The following is a 19,054-nucleotide window of genomic DNA, read 5'->3' as shown; positions in this document are numbered from 1 at the left end:
TGGGAGCATTCTGAACAGCCTGGAGGAGGCTGGGCTCCATTCGGGGTCATATGCAAGGGGGCAGGGCTGGACCAGGGAGGGGGTTGCAGGGTGGAGAATTAGGAGGCAGCTTTTTGTCAACCCCTCCAGCGAGCCTCGGATTCTTGCCCACGTGGTACTTGTGGGTGCAGGAAACAGGGTGAGCGGTGCCCACCTGTTTCCTGCCCTAGGGGGCCCAGTTTTTGTTTTTTTTTCTGGCTGTGCCATGTGGCTTGCGGGATTTTAGTTCCTCGACCAGGGATTGAACCAGGGCCAGAGCACTGGACCACCAGGGAATCCCCTGGGGGGAAATTCTAACCCTCACATCCCCGCAACTCCCACCCGGGCCAGCCAGGGCCCCTTCTCCATGGGGCAGTTGGGTCCCATCTCTGAGCCTGGGTGACAAGATGATCTGGCCACTGACCTGAGAGCCTCCTTCCCCAGGTGCCTGTTGCTCATGAGTGAAGCTCAGGTTTCTCTGGGCTGATCTGAATCTCCAGCCTCATTTCTTGATTTTTCTCAATTCTTGTGGTGCCAATACCCTACATGCCTCTCTCCTATCTGCAAGATGGACCCTCTCATATTCCCTCACCCCTTAAAGCAGGCCCCAATGTCCCCTCCTCCAGGGAGTTCTCCCTGCCACTCCACCAGCCCCACTTCTCCCCCTGGAGGGCCAGCGGTATCTGGTGCAGCTCTGTCTACGGGGCTGGCCTTGCACCCTGTATCTGGCAGATACCTGCACACCCACACAGCATTTGGAAGCCTCCTCTTCCAACTGTCCCCCTGGCTGGGGCTAGAGTCCGTGGTCTGAGTCTGGCAAGCCTTCTGGTCACTGAGAATTAAATGGAGGGGTGACCTTGACTTAGGTGTTTGGGACCGAGGCCCAGGGTCCCCATCACTGGAACCTCTGGCTGCCCAGACCTATACCCTTGTGCTCAGGACTCTGGTCCCCCAGGTCAGGCTCCACCTCACCCCCTTGCCCTACCCTGGGTACAGCGTCCATGGTGGGGAAACAGGGTAGTACGTCACGCCAGCCAGGGGTTTGCTGCCGAGACTTCCAGACCCTGAACTCCCTCACTGAGACACTCCCCAGGCCACCGCCACCATAGGTCCCACTTCCTCTTTATGGCATTTATCAGTCTCAGATTGTGTTAGGGGTTAATGGCCACAGCCCCAGCAGACTGTGGGTGCCCAGGGGCAAATCCCATGCATGTGACTCACAGTCAGTGCTGTTTGCTGAATGACTTTGTCAACTGCAGGCTGGCCCAGGAGCCTGACGCCAGCTTGAGTCCTCAGACCCCATGAGCTCACAGGGGTTGAGCAGGACCTACTGGGTACGTGTATGTGGCAGGGGGATGAGAGGTAGGGGCTCCTCAGTTTGCCAGGCCCTGCTACTCCAAGCATGGCTCACAGATTTCCGAGACCCTGCCCAAGCTGCTCACTCAGCAGCTGCAGTTGCACAAGATCCCCAGTGTGTGGTTTCTGCACAAGTGTGAGGCACAGGCTCTGGAGATGTGGCAAGCTCTCCTTGGTCTGGGCTACCCAATAGCCTCCCCTCCTCCAGGAGGCGTGTGATGTCTTAGTACAGTGTATCCGTCCATGAAGCTGTCCCCCAAAGGCACGAGCCCTAGGGACTCGTGTGTCCACTATACCTGTAGGACCCAGGGCAGCTAGAGTAGCTTGGGCTGCAGCCATCGCTAGCGAGGTTTGTTGTGCGTGTGTGTGTGGGGGGGGGCCCTGTCAATGCCACGTGTCAAGAGAGGTTGAGGGGCACAGGTGTGCCCTGGGTCCACCTGCCTTGTGGGTCTGAGGGAGGAATGGGCCCTGCCTGGAGACCCCTCCCCAGCCTCCTTCTGCAGTGCAGGGCTAGGCTAGGAGGGGAGTCCCTGATGCCCCTGGCCCAGGTGCAGCCAGGTCTTGGCCAGCTGGCCGACCCTCCCCTCTCCAAAGCTCCTCCCCTCAACTCCAACCCAGGCCGATGGGGGACCCCATAAGCAGACAGAAGGTCCAGGTGGTCTTCCAGGATTCCTTGGCGCTGCGCAGCCTTCAGAGCAGCGTCCTGCCCCCACCGGTCCAGCCTGGCCCTGCTAAGGAACAGGAGGGCTTTCTGGTGATGGCAAGACCAGGCTGCCACGGCAGGCAAGCACTGGGATTTTAATACACAGCACGACACTCGCAACAATGGGAAGGGCAGGCAGAAAAGCAGGCCGGAACATTCCACAGTCCAGGAATGGTCGGTCTTTTGGAAAGTACATTTGTGCATTTTTCCAGAATACTCAGTAGTAAGGCCGTCTGGGGTTGTTCTGTGGGAAGCAAGAAAGATAAAAGGGGAGGTGGTTATGCTGTGCTAAACGGAGCTAGCAGTTCCTCCCGTCTAGAACCTAGCGGGGGCAGCTAGCTCACATCCTCTAGAAGGGAGGGCAGGCTTTGGGGAGGCGAGGCAAGCTCGAACAAGGTGGAGAGGTGGGGTGGGTCTGCTGGAGAGCCTAGCTGGACTGCGGAAGGAGGGACACTTCTGTGACCAGCACCACCATCCGCCTACAGCGGAGGAACTGCGGCGGCCCGGCCACAAGCAATATAGGGGGATAGGGACACACGCACCAGGGGGTTGGGCCGGAAGCGGTAGGCCAGCATCATCCTCTTGCGGAAGGCCTCGTACTCGTCATCTTCCTTGGAGAGCTCGGCTGGCCGGTCAATGCCAAAGCCAGCACCATCTACCGTGGTGGTCCCCCTGCATTGGGGCAACGGGTGGTGTGAGCCGGGGAGCAGGCTGGTGCCGGCAAGAGGCGGGGTGAGGGACCCGAGCTTGGGGCAGGGAGGCCTCACCCGCCCTGGCTGGGCTCAGCAGCAGCACCCCAATGCAGCTCAATGTGGGGGCTATGCTGGGCTGGGTGACATCTGTCTGGGACACTCCTGGCACTGTGGGAAGATGGAGAGCCCAAGACGGCCCAGCCACCAGAGTCCATATCCCTGACTCCCAGCACAGTGATAGGGCTGGACCCAGGCCCTGGGCCTATGTCTCCGTGTGGGACTTTTCCTCTCCCCCCTCCCCACTGGCATTGGAGGCCACACTCACTTATTGACTGGGTTCTTGATGCCCTGGCCTTCTGAGCCCAGGCCATCGCCCTCCTTCCAGCCCATCTTCATCAGCATCTGGTAGCCGATGTTCTCTATTGTCAGCTTGAACTCCTTGTACTCTGAGTAGTCAGGTTCACGGCCCTCCTGCAGGGGGAGGAGGTAGCCGTCATCCACCAGGGCTGCAGCCATCCCTAGTCCCAGCTCTGGCCTGAAACCCCACCCCCCACATGGCCTCATTGGCCGCTGGGACCACCTGCCCACCTGCCTCCCCACCACTAGGTCAGACTCCTTGAGAAGAGATCAAGCTGCCCCTTCTCAGAGGCCCCAGGGCCAGAAGCAGTACTGAGCTCCCTGGTGGCCAAGTCAAAGAGGGCAAGGTGACAGGTCACACAGGCCTTGTCCACCATGAGAAAGATTAATGGTTCATCAGTGAAGAAAAATCCCATGTTCCAAGAGCCATTTGTTACACAGAGTGCTAAAAAGAGTGCTGTGGTCACATGAGGTGACCATCTCATTGGTGAGATTATGTGGTACAAAGCAGTTTTACAAAAACCCTCAAGACTATGTGGAATGTTCTATGTCAGCCCTCTCCTCTTGAGCATGAGGGCAGCATGCGAAGAACAACTTCACTCTGGAGAGCCCAACACATGGGGGCGTCTGCCTGAGAAATGCTTTGCCTGTGAACTGCATTTAATTGGCTCCACTGGAAGCAGAATTTCCCTAAAGCCCCAGGAAATGTTTCTAAAGCGGCAGCCAAGATGCTATTTTCTAATTCCCTACGCAGATGGCACCTGTCATAAGCAGGTGCCACCCGTGGCAAGAGGGCCCTACTCCTCCTGTGAGCGAGGGGGCCCCTCAGGCCACCACAGATGCCTGCCACATGAGGAGGCTGCAGGAGGGGCTGGGACACTGCGCAGGCCGCCTGCTACACAGGCTCACAGCCGGGGCTGGTGCCTGGGGCCCCTCCCAGCCTACCTTCAGGGCCTTGAAGGTCTCCATGAACTTCTCCAGCTCATCGGGTGGCAGGAAGTCTCCGATGAAGTGTTTGCCCCGGCCCATCTTCGTCAGCTGCTCCGCCCATTCTGCCCAGAGATGGGGTAAAGGTGAGAGGAGGAAGGAGGGTGTGGCAGCCCCACAGCAGAAGTGTGAGTCTCGGGGGGGAGTCTGGGGCCGTGGGGAACGAGGCAGCTGGTTGAGACCTCGAGCCCTGCTCTCCCATGCAGCCCTTGTGTTCCGTGTTCAAACGTCAGTGAACACTCAGAGGACCATCCTTTTACCACTGAAGAAACAGGCACAAAGAGGCCAAGTCTCTTGCCCAAGGCCTTACAGGCTGGATAGGTGGCTTAAGACCCCAATGTGGTGTCTCCAGGCACTTCCTGGGCCGGTGAGTGGGCCTCCTGAGCCCACAGCACCCTGAAGAAAAGGGCACCCCCCCACCCCGCCCCTGTGACTCGCTCCTCGGCCCACCCCGAGTCTTGTCCATCTCCATGCGCCGCAGCTGGTGCTCCCAGGTGCCCAGCTCGCTGTCCACCTCCTCGTCGCTGTCGTAGCCATGCTGGTGCTGCTGCAGTGCCTTCTCCCACAGCAGCTGCATGTCCTGCATCGCTCGCTTGTGCTGCATGATCATGTCGTACATCTGCTGCATCTGTGGGCAGCACACGCCAGTGAGCAAGGCCGTGCACCGTACGTGCAGGAAGCTAGCCCCCTCGCCTCCCCTGTGCATGTTGGGCACCCCTTTTCCCCCCTCCCTGGAGCAGGCACAAGAGCAGGGCTCAGAGCAAGTGTTCAGGAAGGCACTGAGTCCTGTGTCAGGACATGCCCTGGGTCCCCTGAATCTCTACTTTGAGCAGGGAGGACCTCTCTCTGTTTCACCCAGAGCCCGGCCTGGAATCTGGAATATCCTGGGCACCATCACTGTGGACCAAATGAGGGCGACGTGGGCTCCTGACCGCTGGGAGGGTCGAGGGTGATGTGATGGGGCCGCCAGCCTGGAGGAGGTGGCCCAGGTAAGCTGTCCCAGCTGTCCATATCCTGGCCACAGAGCTCCCTGCTGAGCCAGCCCTCACTCCCAAACTGCCCAACACCAACTGAACAGCTGTCACATTGTTCAGGGCACCCAGTGCCAGACAGGCTTATCCTGTACTGAGTGCTGCAGGGAACGGTAAGGAAAACTTAAATGGAGACTCTCCAGTCAGGACCAGCCCACGAGCGCAGTGGGAAGTAGCTGTGGAGCACCAGCTGAGAAGGCTGCCCAGGCAGCATGAGAAGGCCTGGGCTCTGGGCCCAACTGTGGGCTTGGGAGGGCCCTCAGGGGGTGGCTTGCCATTGATGGGGGACCCACCTGCCCAAGAGCCTCTCCCCTGACTGTGGGATTCACCTGGCACAGGGAGGCTCAGAAAGAATACACCGTGACCACTGCACCACAGGGCAGGGTGGGAGACGATACTCCACCAGCCCCTTGGAGCCTGCTTGCCCTGCCCCCCAGGGCCTTACCTCCTGCTGCTCCTTCAGCTGCTTCTTCTGGGCGTCTGAAAGCTCTGTGACACCCACCAGACCCACGGGCTTCCCCTTCTCGTAGCCTAGACCCTTGAGGTCCTGAACTAGAAACAAGACACAGGCTGGTCAGCAACAGACACGTGGGCTTAGCCATGCATCTGTGTCCCAGGCGGAGTCCATGTGTTGACGACACCTGAGGCACCTGGCCCATGTGGCAGGACACTGAAGTCGGAACAGTTAGCATGCATGTCACTTGATGACCTCGGGGGGCTTTGATCCGCTCTATCGTGTGTACTCAGTTCCATCCCCAAATGACTGCTCCAGGCAGGCTCTATGACTCCACACTGCAAATGCTGACACCAAAACTCAAGAGGTCTGGGGCCTCACTCAAGGTCACACAGCTAATGGGTGACAGGCAGGGAATCTGCAAAGCCAGAGATGCTTGCACACAGGCTCTTGGAAGTAAGCCCTACGGTGAACAGATACCTTATGTAGACACACAGGTTTGGAGTCTGGCATAAGACTCAGCTGCGTGGTTCTGTTAGCTCCTTCTGGGGAAGCAGCCAACCATCTTTAAAGCAACTGACATTTAAGCTGGCATCACCTTTGGAGCTTGGCTGGAGCCTGCAACGCTAACTCACATCAAGATGCTGCAATGGCCCCATCTGGGTGGTGGAAACAACCACCCCTCAGGTGGTGGCTTCCTGGGGAAGAAGCCAGGCAGAAAGGGGTGCAGAGGCCCCTCTGGGAGGATGGAAAGAGCCAGGTCTTCCCAGCTCAACGGGACCGGGTCGTCGCCTGCAAGAACCACCCGCAGGTGCTCCTGGGCCCTAAGACTGCACACCAATCCCTCCTCGGTCTATGGGGGCTCTGATAGATGTTGGAGAGCCCCATGGAGAGAGCAAGGGAGCCAAGGTCTGAGCAGCCTGCGGTGTGCCTGGATCACACCCACAGTCCCTTTCCTCCTTGGGCGACTTCACCAGTGAGCAGGCAGGTGGGGGCTGCCCACGCTCCCCTGGGGACAATGTGGACCAGTGGGGCTTGAATCTGAACCTGAGACTTCAGAGCCTGTACTTGTCCCCTAGAATATGAAGGACCTGGGAGCTGGGGCTGGACCTTGCGGACATGATCTCAGAGGTGGGGTGTGCATGCGTCAGAAGAGCCCTCACATCTGAGCACCCTCCTTTACAGTGGGCACCAGGTTTGGCACTTGAGCAGCAATCCGACCCTAGGCACCCTCAACCCTGGGTAGAGGTGCTATCTAGAGCCCCAGGGAGTACCACACTTTTCAGTCAGTAGCTTTTCTCTTTGGCCAAGGGAGGCATTCAGCCAGAGACCACTCTCAGAGCTGGGCGGGCAGGGCCAACAGGCCAGGCCAGCCCTGTGACCTGGGTGAGACGCCTTCCCCCTCAGCCCATCCTTGTGTGGCAAATGTGGGTTTTGGCGCCAGGGCATATATGACTCTTCTTTGTGCCTGTGTGTCCAGCTCCAGTGAAGTCAGGGGTGAGGGAGGTTGAGAGGGTTCTGCCCCTGGTGCAGGCTGCGTGGTGAGGGAGTCAGACAGACGGCATGAGACGGCCAATTATCAGTCACCAACATCATCTGCAAAACGGGATGACAACAGACCCCCAACCTTATGGTTTTGTGGTAGAAAATGAGAAATGAGGCCACACGTTGGCTGTCCCTGAAACTGCTGTCAAGGAGGGAGAAGCTGCAGATCACTGTGCAAAACTGACTGTATCAATTATTGTTCTTATCACTGTGCGTTTCCTGAGCTTTCTATGACAAAACTGAATCCAAGTACTTTAAAGCTTAAGGGAGAAAACAGGACTATCTATATGTTGTCTAGAAGAGACTTACTTTAGATACAAAGACACAAATAGGTTGAAAGTCAAAGGAAGGAAAAAGAAATGTCAAGCAAATAGTAACCAAGACAGAGCTGCACTAGCCATACTAGTATCAGACAAAATATACTTTAAATCAAAAAAGCTTATGAGAGACAAAGAAGGATGTTATATATTTACAAAGATTTGATATAGAAAGAAGATATGACAATTAAATATATATACAGACTTGACAACAGAGCCCCAACATAAATGAAGCAAAAATTGACAAAACTGAAGGGAGAAATAAACAGTTCCATAGTAATTGTTAGAGATTTCAGTACCTATTTTAAATAATGGACAGAACATCTAAACAGAAAATCAATAAGGATATAGAGGACTGAACAACACTATAAACCAACCAGACCTAATAGATATCTATAGAATATGCAATCCAACAACACCAGAATACACTGTATTCTCAAGTACACATGGAACATTCTCCAGGATAGATCATTTGTTAGGCTACAAAACAAATTTTAATAAATTTTAAAAGACAAATCATACCAGGTATCTTTTCTGATCACAATGGAATAAAGCCAGAAATCAGCAATAGAAGGAAAACTGGAAAATTCACAAACGTGGAAATTAAACACACTCCTAAACAACAAATGGGTCAAAGAAGAAATCACAAGAGATCAGAAAATGCTTAGAGATGAATGAACACAAAAGCACAACACACACCAAAACTTATGGGGTGTAGCAAAAGCAGTGCCAAGAGGGAAATGTATAGCTGTAGATGCTCATGTTAAAAAAGAAGATAGGGCTTCCCTGGTAGTGCAGTGGTTAAGGATCCGCCTGCCAATGCAGGGGACACTGGTTCAAGCCCTGGTCTGGGAAGACCCCACATGCTGCGGAGCAACTAAGCCCGTGCACCACAACTACTGAGCCTGTGCTCTAGAGCCTGCATGCCACAACTACTGAGGCCGTGTGCCACAACTACTGAAGCCCGCGTGCCTAGAGCCCGAGGTCTGGAACAAGAGAAGCCACCACAATGAGAAGCCCGCGCACCGCAACAAAGAGTAGCCCCAGCTTGCCGCAACTAAAGAAAGCCCGCGTGCAGCAACAAAGACCCAATGCAGCCATAAATAAATAAATAAAGATAGATAGATAAATAAAGACCTCTGATCAATACCTAACTGTACATCTTAAGGAACCAGAAAAAGAAGAGCAAACTAATTCCAGAGCTAGCAGAATGAAGGAAATAAAGATTAGAATGGAGATAAAAGAAACAGGAAATACAAAATACGAGAGAAAAATCAATGAAATCAAAAGTTGGTTTCTTGAAAAGACCAACGAAATGGACAAATCTTTAGTTAGACTGCCTAAGAAAAAAAGAGAAAAGACTCAACTACTAAAACAACAGGGGGATACAGCAGTCCACTTTACCTGCAGGGGATACATTCCAAGATCCCCCCAGTAGATGCCTGAAACCACCCACAGTACTGAACCCCATGTATACTATATATACATACGTATGACAAAGTTTAATTTATAAATTAGGCACAGTAAGAAATTAATGACACTAGCTAACAATAAAATAGAACAGTTATAACAATATACTATAATAAAAATTATGTGAATGTGGTTTTTCTCTCCCTCTCAAAATATCTTATCACAAATGTAATGCCTTTTCCATTTTAACTAAGTACTTAGCACACACTGTGGCCATAACTTTCGCAGTTTGAGGTATGACAGCAAAACTAGCACAAACTTCTTTTTCCTTCTTCACAATTTCATGGATAGATGATTTGTTCTTACTGTAGATCTTGGAGACCTCAGCTTAAGTCAAGAACTTTTACCCTTTCACTTAAAGGAAATACTTGACGGCTTCTCTGTGGCATGTCTAAATTGCCAGCATCACTACTCTGTGCTGTGAGGCCATTATTAAGTAAAATAGTAATATATGGGTTATTTGAACATAAGCACTGCAATACCATGACAGTCAATCTGATAACCGAGTGACTACTGGTGACTAATGGGTGGGATATGCTGGACAAAGGGATGATTCACATCCCAGGCAGGGTGGAGCGGACAGCACAAGATTTTATCACAATACTCAGAATGGCACAAACTGGATCACATAGAACAGCACAAACTACCAAAACTAACTCAAGAAGTAACAGAAAACTTGAATAGACCTATAACAAGTAAGGGGACTGAATCAATAATCGGCTCTCCCCCCTCACCCCCCCAAAGAAAAGCCCAGAACCAGATAAATTCACTGGTAAATTCTACCCAAGATTTAAAAGAAGAGTTAACACCAATTCTTCTCAAATTCTTCCAAAAAGTTAAAGTAGGACACACTTCCTAACTCACTCTATGAGGTCAGCATTATCCTGATACCAAAAGCAGACAAAGACAATATAAGAAAACTACAGACCAATAATCCTTATGAGTATAAATGCAGACAGAAATTTGCAACAAAATAGTAGCAAACCAAATCCATCAGCATGTAAATAATTAGTAAACTAATTATTTACTACAACGGAGGGGGATTTATTCCAGGAATGAAAGGGTGGTTTCATCATACAAAAATCAATCAATGCGGGGCTTCCCTGGTGGCGCAGTGGTTGAGAATCTGCCTGCTAATGCAGGAGACACGGGTTCGAGCCCTGGTCTGGGAAGATCCCACATGCCACGGAGCAGCTGGGCCCGTGAGCCACAGCTGCTGAGCCTGCGCGTCTGGAGCCTGTGCCCCGCAACGGGAGGGGCCGCGATAGTGAAAGGCCCGCGCACCGCGATGAAGAGCGGTCCCCGCACCGCGATGAAGAGTGGCCCCCACTTGCCGCAACTAGAGAAAGCCCTCGCACGAACCGAAGACCCAGCACAGCCAAAAATCAATCAATCAATCAATCAATCAATCAATCAATCAATCAATGTAATACTCCACATTAATAGAATGAAGGGAAAAACCCACATGATCATTTCAATTGATGTAGAAAAAGCACTTGACAAAATCTAACACTCTTTCATGATAAAAACACTCAATAAACTAGGAACAGAAGGGAACTTCTTCAACATGACAAAGGCCATCTATTAAAAACATAAAACAACATCATACTCAATGGTGAAAGAACAAAAGCTTTCCCCCTAAGATCCGGAACAAGGCAGGGATGCCTGCTTTCACCATTCCTGTTCAGCACAGTACTGCAAATCCTAGCCAGAGCAATTAGGCAAGAAAAAGAAGTAAGAGGCATCCAAATTGGAAAGGAAGAAGTAAAACTATCCTTATCTGCAGATGACATGATCTTATGTGTAGAAAACCCTAAAGACTGTTACCCTAATAAATGAATTTAGCAAAAAATAAAAAATACATAATCAACACACAAAAAATCAGTTGTATTTCTTATACTAACAACAAATAATCCAAAAAGGAAATTAAAAAAAACAAATCCATTTGCAACAGCATCATAAAGAGTAAATCACTTAGGAATAAACTTAACAGAGGTACAAGACTTGTACAACAGAAAGACAAAACACACTGAAAGAAATTAAAGAAAACCTAAGTAAATGGAAAGCTATCCCATGTTCTCAGATTGGAAGACTTAAATGTTGTTAACATGTCAATACCTCTCAAAGCAATCTACCGGTTAATACAATCCCTAACAAATCCCAACAATGTTTTCTGCAGAAATGGAATAGCCCATCTGAAAATTCATACAAAAATTCAAAGGACCTCGAATTGCCAAAGCGTGAAAAAGAGGAACAAAGTTGGAAGACTGACACTCCCGATTTCAAAATTTCCCACAGAGCTACAGTAATCAAAACAGTGTGCTACTGGCATAAGGATAGATATATAAACCAGTGTAATAGAGCAGAGAGCCCCAAAATAAACTTCTACATCTATGGGATTTCTGACAAGGGTGTCAAGAGACCATTCAATGGAGAAAAAACAATAGTCTCTTCAACAAATGGTGCTGGGAAAAAAAAAAAAAATGGTGCTGGGAAAATTGCATCTCCACATGCAAAGAAATGAAGTTGGACCCTTCATAACCTTATAACATATATAAAAATTAATTCAATTTAAGAGCTAAAACTATAAAACTCTTAGACGAAAACATAGGGGCATATCTTCAAGACTTTGGATGTGGCTATGGTTTCTTAAGACCAAAATCATAGGCAACAAAAGAAAAAATAAATTGCACTTCATTAAAATTTAAAACTTCTGTGTATCAAAGGACATCAAGAGGATGAAAATACAGCCCATAAAACTAGAGAAAATTTTTGCAAATCATGTATCTGAATGGGGGTTAATATCTAAAACATATAAAGAACTCCTACAACTCAATAACAAAAAGACAAACAACCCAATTAAAAAATGGGCAAATGACTAAAATAGACATTTCTCCAAGTAAACTATACACTGACCAATAACACATGAAAAGATGCTCAACACCATTAGTCATTAGGGAAATACAAATCAAAACTACACTGTGGGGGCTTCCCTGGTGGCGCAGTGGTTGAGAATCTGCCTGCTAATGCAGGGGACATGGGTTCGAGCCCTGGTTTGGGAAGATCTCACATGCCGCGGAGCAACTAGGCCCGTGAGCCACAACTACTGAGCCTGCGCGTCTGGAGCCTGTGCTCCGCAACAAGAGAGGCCACGATAGTGAGAGGCCCGCGCACCGCGATGAAGAGTGGCCCCCACTTGCCGCAACTAGAGAAAGCCCTCGCACAGAAACAAAGACCCAACACAGCCAAAAATAAATAAATAAATAAAATTAAAAAAAAAAAAACTACACTGTGATTTCACTTTACACTTATTAGAATAGTTATATAATAAGGCGAGAATGAGAAGAAACTGGAACCCTTGTGCACTGCTGATGGGAATGTAAAATGGTGCAGCTGCTGCAGAACACAGTTTGGCAATTCCTCAATAAGTTAAACAGAATTACCGTAAGACCCAGTGATTCCACTCCTAGATATATACAAAAAAGAATCAAAATCAGGGATCCGAATAGTACTTGTAGGCCAATGTTCACAGCAGCACTATTGACAATCGCCAAAAAGTGAAAATAACCCAAGCTTCTAAACAACTGATGAATGGATAAACAAAATGTTGTCTATCCGTACACTGGAATTCTATTCAGCTGTGGAAATAAATGAAATTCTGACATGTGCTTCAACACAGATGAACCTTGAAAACATTACGCTCAGTGAAAGATGCCAGACCCTCCCCAACAGGCCGAGGGAGGGGGTCGGCCCACCTGACAGAGGCGAGGGAGAAGCATCCACGTCCCTCTGCACCAGCTCGGCAGGTGGGAGCTCCACCTTGTCCTCTTCAGGACCCCACCGGCTCTTTCGCTTCCTCTTCATGTTGGCTGTGGTGGCCGGCTTCCCTGGGGCAGCTGAAGATGGGTTGACGTTGGGCAAGGGGGCAGATGAGGTAGGGCAGGCAGTGGCGGTGGGCATGGACCCCAACGGGGTCTCAGGAGGAGATCTGCGCTTCAGTCCGAGGTCAGGTGCCGTGGGGGTGCCCGTGGGACCAGCCTTGGCTTTCCGGAACTCCTCCAGCTTCTGGCGGTAGTACTTGTACCCTTGGCTGTTGGGTTCATACAGAAAGCTGCAAAAGAGAGTGGGGGGCACACCGTCATTGGGCCTCAGCCCCCTACCCCTGATTTAGGGCAGAAGAAGCTTGGGCCTTGTGTAGGCATACTGGGGTCAGCTAGGTCACTTCAGGGTCATGTCAAGATGGGGGTCTCTATCGTGACCCCTGCCCTGCCAGGCCTCAGTGGCTGCTGGTGCTGGTGGCCCAAACTTGAGGAACAGTGTGACATGCCCACAGGTTGTCATGATGCTGTTCCTGTGAGCTGAGGGCCACTCCAAGCCCCTACCCCATCTTTATTGGATGCCCGTCACAATATCATTGATCCCCTGCTTCGAAAGAAAAGGTGCGGGCTCTCTCAGACCTTCCCCAGGCTCTGCCAGGCTTCTTCCCTTGCTGTCCTAGATGAGTGCACCGGTGCCTACAAACCAAGAAATCCTGAGTTGCGAGAGACACCTGGTGCCAAAAAGGGCAGGGTTTGTCCCAAACCTGACAGCTGGGCATATTTGTGCTGCTTTCTGATGCATCCTTGAGAGGCATCAACAGTGAACAGAGACAAAACAAAGACACTAAACGTCGGAACAGACAGGGAGCTCACTAACAGCCTTGCTGGTAGCTGTTGGTCCCCAAGTGCAGAGCAGGAGGTGCTGGGTTCAGAGCCGGCAGAGGCTGCAGCTCCTTCTGCACCTGCCCAGCATCTCTCAGACTATGCATGTACTGAGCCAACAGTCCTACTTCTAGAGTTCACACCAGAGGGAAGAGACACAGCCCAGTTCCACATACCAAAACCTGTGCACAGCAGAGATTACAAAGCCCTTGACGAGACAGGGTTAGACTTGCACTCATGAACCTGGAAAGACAGTCACGGCACAATGCTGTACTACAAAAGCAAAATGCAGGCTCAAGGATGCTGTAAATTCCTTTTGTATAAAAGGAAGTTAGCAGAAAATAAATCCACATACTATTTCTACATGTCTACGTCAGAGATGGGAGAGGGATGGGAGGACTCCCAATCCCGCTAACATCCTAGGGTGGGATGGAGGGATGGGGAGACTGTGTCATCTTCTTTGTATTCCTGGGTCATGGTACAAGCATGCACACCCTTCAGAAAACCCAGTGTGGAACATTTGCAAAAGTTAAAAAAAACAAAGATCAACAAAATCGCTAAGCCTCTAGCCAAGCTAAGAAAAAAAGAGAGAGGACACAAATTACTAACAACAGAAAAGAAAGAGGGGCCATCACTACAGATCCCACGGACATTAAAATTACTACAGATTACTATGAACAACTCTATGCCCACAAATTTGATAACCCAGATGAAATGGGCCAATTCTTTGAAAGGTACAATCTGCCAAAACTCACACAAGAAGAACTAGACAATCTGAACAGGCCTATTTTTATTAAAGAAATTGAATCAGTAATTAATAACCTTCCAAAAGTTCACTGGTGAATTTCACCAAACATTTAGGGAAGAAATTAAACCAATTCTGTACAATCCCTTTCAGAGGACAGAAGCAGAGAGAATACTTCCTAACTTACTCAGTTACCCTCATACCAAAACCAGACAAAAACATTACAAGAAAAGAAAACTATAGACCAACATCTCTCATGAACACAGATGTAAAAATCCTCAACAAAATATTAGCAAACCTAATCCACTAATGTATAAGAAGAATAGACACCACAACCAAGTGGGATTCATTCTAGGCAGGCAAGACTGGTTCAACATTTGAAAATCAAGTAATGTGGGCTTCCCTGGTGGCGCAGTGGTTAAGAATCCGCCTGCCAATGCGGGGGAACACGGTTTCGACCCCTGGTCCGGGAAGATCCCACATGCCGCGGAGCAATTAAGCCCGTACACCACAACTACTGAGCCTGCACTCTAGAGCCCGCGAGCCACAACTACTGAAGCCCGTGTGCCACAACTACTGAAGCTCGCATGCCTAGAGCCCGTGCTCCACAACAAGAGCAGCCACTGCAATGAGAAGCCCGCGAACTGCAACAAAGAGTAGCCCCTGCTCGCCGCAACTAAAGAAAGCCCGCGTGCAGCAGCGAAGATCCTATGCGGCCAAAAACTAAACAGATGAATAAAATAAAATAAATTTAAAAAAAAAAGAAAATCAAGTAATGTAATCCATCAGGTCAACAGGCTAAAAAAGAAAAATCACATGATCATATCAATCGCTGTGGAAAAAGCATTTAATAAAATCTAATACCCATTCATGAGAAAAACTCTCAGTAAACTAGGAGTACAGGGGAACTTCCTCCACTTGATAAAGAATATCTACAAAGAATCTACAGCTAACATCATACTTAATGATGAGAAACCTCAAGCTTTTCCACTAACAACAGAAACAAGCCAAGAATATCCCACCTCCCCAATGCTTTTCATCATCATTCTGGAAGTTCTAGCTAATGAAATAAAATGAGAAAAGGAAGTAGAAGATATACTGAGAAGGAAGAAATATAACATGATCGTCTACATAGAAAAAACAGATGAAGGAATTCCCTGGTGGTCCAGTGGTTAGGACTCTGCACTCTTACTGCTGAGAGCCCAGGTTCAATCCCTGATTGGGGAACTAAGATCCTGCAAGCCATGCGGTGCGACAAAAGATAAAAATAAAAAACACAGATGAAAGAATAGACCAAAAAACCCTGGAACTTAATAAGCTATTATAGCAAGGTTGCAGGATACAAGGTTAAAATACAGAAGTCAATCACTCTCCTATATACCAGCAATGAACAAGTGGAACTTGAAACTAAAAACACAATACCATTTACATTAGCATTCCCCCATATGAAACACTTAGGTAAAGTGTAACAAAATATGTACAAGATCTATATGAGGAAAACTAAAAAACCTCTGATGAATGAATTCAAAGAAGAACTAAATAAATGAAGAACTAGTCCATGTTCACAGATAGGAAGACACAATGTTGTCAAGATGTCAGTTATTCCCAACTTGATTTCTAGATTCAACACAATTCCAGTCAAAATCATTTATTCTGTGGATACTGACAAACTCATTCTAGAGCTTATATAAAGAGACAAACAACCCACAATAGCCAACACAATACTGAAGAAGAAGAACAAAGGTGGAGGACTGACACTACCTGACTTTGGGACTTACTGTAAAGCTACAGTAATCAAGGCAGTGGGGTATTAGTGAAAGAATGGACAAAGAGGTCAACAGAACAGAATAAAGAGCCCAGAAACAGATCCACATACATATGGTCTGTTCTTTGACAAAGGAGCAAAAGCAATACAATGGAGCAAAGACAGTCTTTTCAACAAATGGTGCTGAAACTGGACATTCACATGCAAAAAAAAAAAAAAAAACAACAACAAAGAATCTAGAAACAGACCTCATAAACTCCACAAAAATTAACTAAAAATGTATCACTGACCTAAACATAAAACATAAAACTATAAAACATAGAAGAATACCTATGTAACCTTGGGTATGGCAATAACTTTTTAGATACAACACCAAAGGCATGATCCATGAAAGCAACTGATAAGCTGGACTTCATTAAAATGAAAAACTTCTGCTCTGCAAAGGACAATGTCAAGAGAATGAGAAGAAAAAGCCACAGACTGGGAGAAATATTTGCAAAAGACACATCTGATAAAGACTGGTATCCAAAATATACAAAGGGGACTTCCCTGGTGGTGCAGTGGTTAAGAATCCGCCTGCCAATGCAGGGGACACGGGTTTGATCCCTGGTCCGGGAAGATCCCACATGCCACGGAGCAACTAAGCCCGTGCGCCACAACTACTGAGCCCATGCACTGCAACTACTGAAGCCCGCATGCTTAGAGCCCATGCCCTGCAGCAAGAGAAGCCACTGCAATGAGAAGCCCACATACCGCAACGAAGAGTAGCCCCTGCTCACCGCAACTACAGAAAGCCCACGCACAGCAATGAAGACCCAACACAGCCAGAAAAAAACAAAAAAAAATAAAAAACCCCAAAATATACAAAGAACTCTTAACACCCAACAATAAAAAAACAAGCCAATTAAAAAATGGGCCAATGACCTTAACACACACCTCACCAAAGATTTACAGATGGCAAATAAGCATTATGAAAATATACTTCCCATCATGTCATCAGGAAAATGCAAATCAAAACAATGAATATCACTATACATCTATAAGAACGGCCAAAATCCAAAACACTGACAACATCAAATGTTGACATGGAGCTACTGAAACTCTCATTCATTGCTGCGGGGAATGCAAATGGTACAAGCCATTCTGGAAGACAGTTAAGTTGTTTCTTACAAAACTAAATATACCATACAATCCAGCAATCACACTTCTTGGTAGAAAAGAGTTGAAAATTTATGTCCACACAAAAACCCTGCACACTGACGTTTATAACAACTTTGTTCATAATTGCCAAAACTTGGGAGCGACCAAGATGTCCTGCAGGAGGTGAATGGGTAAATAAACTGCGGTATATCCAGACAATGGAAAATTATTAAGTGCTAAAAAGAAGTGAGCTATCAAGCCAAAAAAAGACTCAGAGCAACCCTAAATACGTATTACTAAGTGAAGGAAGCCAATCCGAAAAGGCAACATACTATGATTCCAATTATATGACATTCTGGAAAAGGCAAAACTACGTGGTTGCCAGGGGTTAGGGAGGAAAAAGGGGTGAACAGGCAGAACACAGGGAATATTAGGGCAGTGAGAATACTCTGCATGATATCATAATGATGGATACATGTCATTACGCATTTGTCCAAACCCATAGAATACACAACACCAAGAGTGAACCCTAACTATAGACTTTGGGTGATCATGATGTGTCAACATAGGTTCATCAATTTTAACAAATATACTATTCTGGTGGGGGATGTTGATAATGGGGGAGGCTCTGCATGTGTCGGGGAAGGGGGCACATGGGAAGTCTCTGTACCTTCCCCTCAATTCTGCTGCGAACCTAAAACTGCTCAAAAAATAACATCTTAAAAAAAAATCAAGAGACGAAAGCAAGAAGTCGTTCAAAGAGGGAAGGGAGCAGATGGCTGAATTTAAAAAAGACTCGTAGCAACCAGGACATGGATTTAAAGTGATTTGGTTCCTCTGAGAAAAGCAGACTGGGGAATTCGCCCACTGGGGCAGGGGGGCAGCTCCTAACGGGGTGGGTCTCCTCTAAGCTCACAAGCTTGCCTCTTCCTGGCCTCAGCTGCTGATCCATGCTGATTCTCCTCCGAGATGCTCTGAGAGGCAGCACCCAAGAGCCCCCCATGGGTATGCCTGTCTGCGAGGAGCATAACAGCTCACTATGGGCCCCGGGCACAGGTGCAGGGGATTCTACAACAAAGACTGCCTCTGACTGGTGTAATCCCACGCACAGGGTTAACCAAAGTTACCACTTTGGTGTCTTTTCCTTCCAGACTTTTTCCACTGCAGATTTATTTGAACAGAGCTGTGATTCTATTTTCCGCATCCTGATATTTTAAGAATTTCTTAACCCGACAACATAAGGCTTTCCTGTTAGAATGCAGTGTAGCATGGTGGTGAAGGCATCTCCACCAACTGGCCTCCTTGCCTTGCTCACCTGTTAAAGGCCAACACGCCAGGTTGTTGTAAAGAACAACATGGTTCGCCCGGGTGATGTGTTAGAGTCACACGTGGCTTGAGGTGTGCTGGCTGCTACCACCTTCAACAACTTGCCTTCCGATGGCCACGATTCCACTGGGGAGATGCAGTTATAGGAGTTTAGCCCACTGGGGCTGGACTTTCATTGTGTTACTAATTTTTCAAGACTATGACAGTACTATATATATAACATTATTTCTGGGGATGGCATCTCAGAAGCAGAATGACTGGTCAAAGGGCCAGGTATTTCCAGCTTCTTTACAGATGAGCACAGCTATTACAATTGTTTCCCAAAACTCATAGCTACTGGGAAATCAGAAGAGAAGGGCCTAGAGCGGTAGGAACACAGGGTGGCTGTTAGATTTGGGGGTGAGAGGAGCGGCCTCGTACCTGACCCCATGCGAAGATGAAACAGTCT

At 48.4% G+C, this 19,054-nt stretch overlaps 1 protein-coding gene and 1 non-coding gene across 4 annotated transcripts in view; one reads left to right on the top strand and one right to left on the bottom strand.

Annotated features, from left to right (window-relative positions):
• Positions 1–2,129: 2,129 nt before the first annotated feature.
• SUGP1 (SURP and G-patch domain containing 1) overlaps positions 2,130–19,054 on the bottom strand; it is a 29,631-nt gene continuing 12,706 nt past the window's right edge. For all 3 annotated transcript variants that reach the window (XM_007195424.2, XM_007195425.2, XM_028162198.2), the window contains 7 exons: positions 12,686–13,041; positions 5,590–5,696; positions 4,564–4,741; positions 4,072–4,178; positions 3,095–3,240; positions 2,620–2,749; positions 2,130–2,321 (listed from right to left, as the gene is read on the bottom strand). In XM_007195424.2, coding sequence (XP_007195486.1) covers positions 2,295–2,321; positions 2,620–2,749; positions 3,095–3,240; positions 4,072–4,178; positions 4,564–4,741; positions 5,590–5,696; positions 12,686–13,041 — 1,051 coding nt within the window. In that variant the 3' untranslated portion in view covers positions 2,130–2,294. The remainder of the gene's footprint in view (positions 2,322–2,619; positions 2,750–3,094; positions 3,241–4,071; positions 4,179–4,563; positions 4,742–5,589; positions 5,697–12,685; positions 13,042–19,054) is intronic.
• Positions 15,530–15,602, top strand: TRNAK-CUU (transfer RNA lysine (anticodon CUU)). The gene has a single exon. It is a non-coding gene; the product is annotated as a tRNA-Lys (tRNA).

This window comes from Balaenoptera acutorostrata, chromosome 2 (assembly GCF_949987535.1).
Source record: "Balaenoptera acutorostrata chromosome 2, mBalAcu1.1, whole genome shotgun sequence".
NCBI lineage: Eukaryota > Metazoa > Chordata > Mammalia > Artiodactyla > Balaenopteridae > Balaenoptera > Balaenoptera acutorostrata.
The sequence above is the reverse complement of the archived record's forward strand: the minus strand, read 5'-3'. Positions and strand labels throughout refer to the sequence as shown.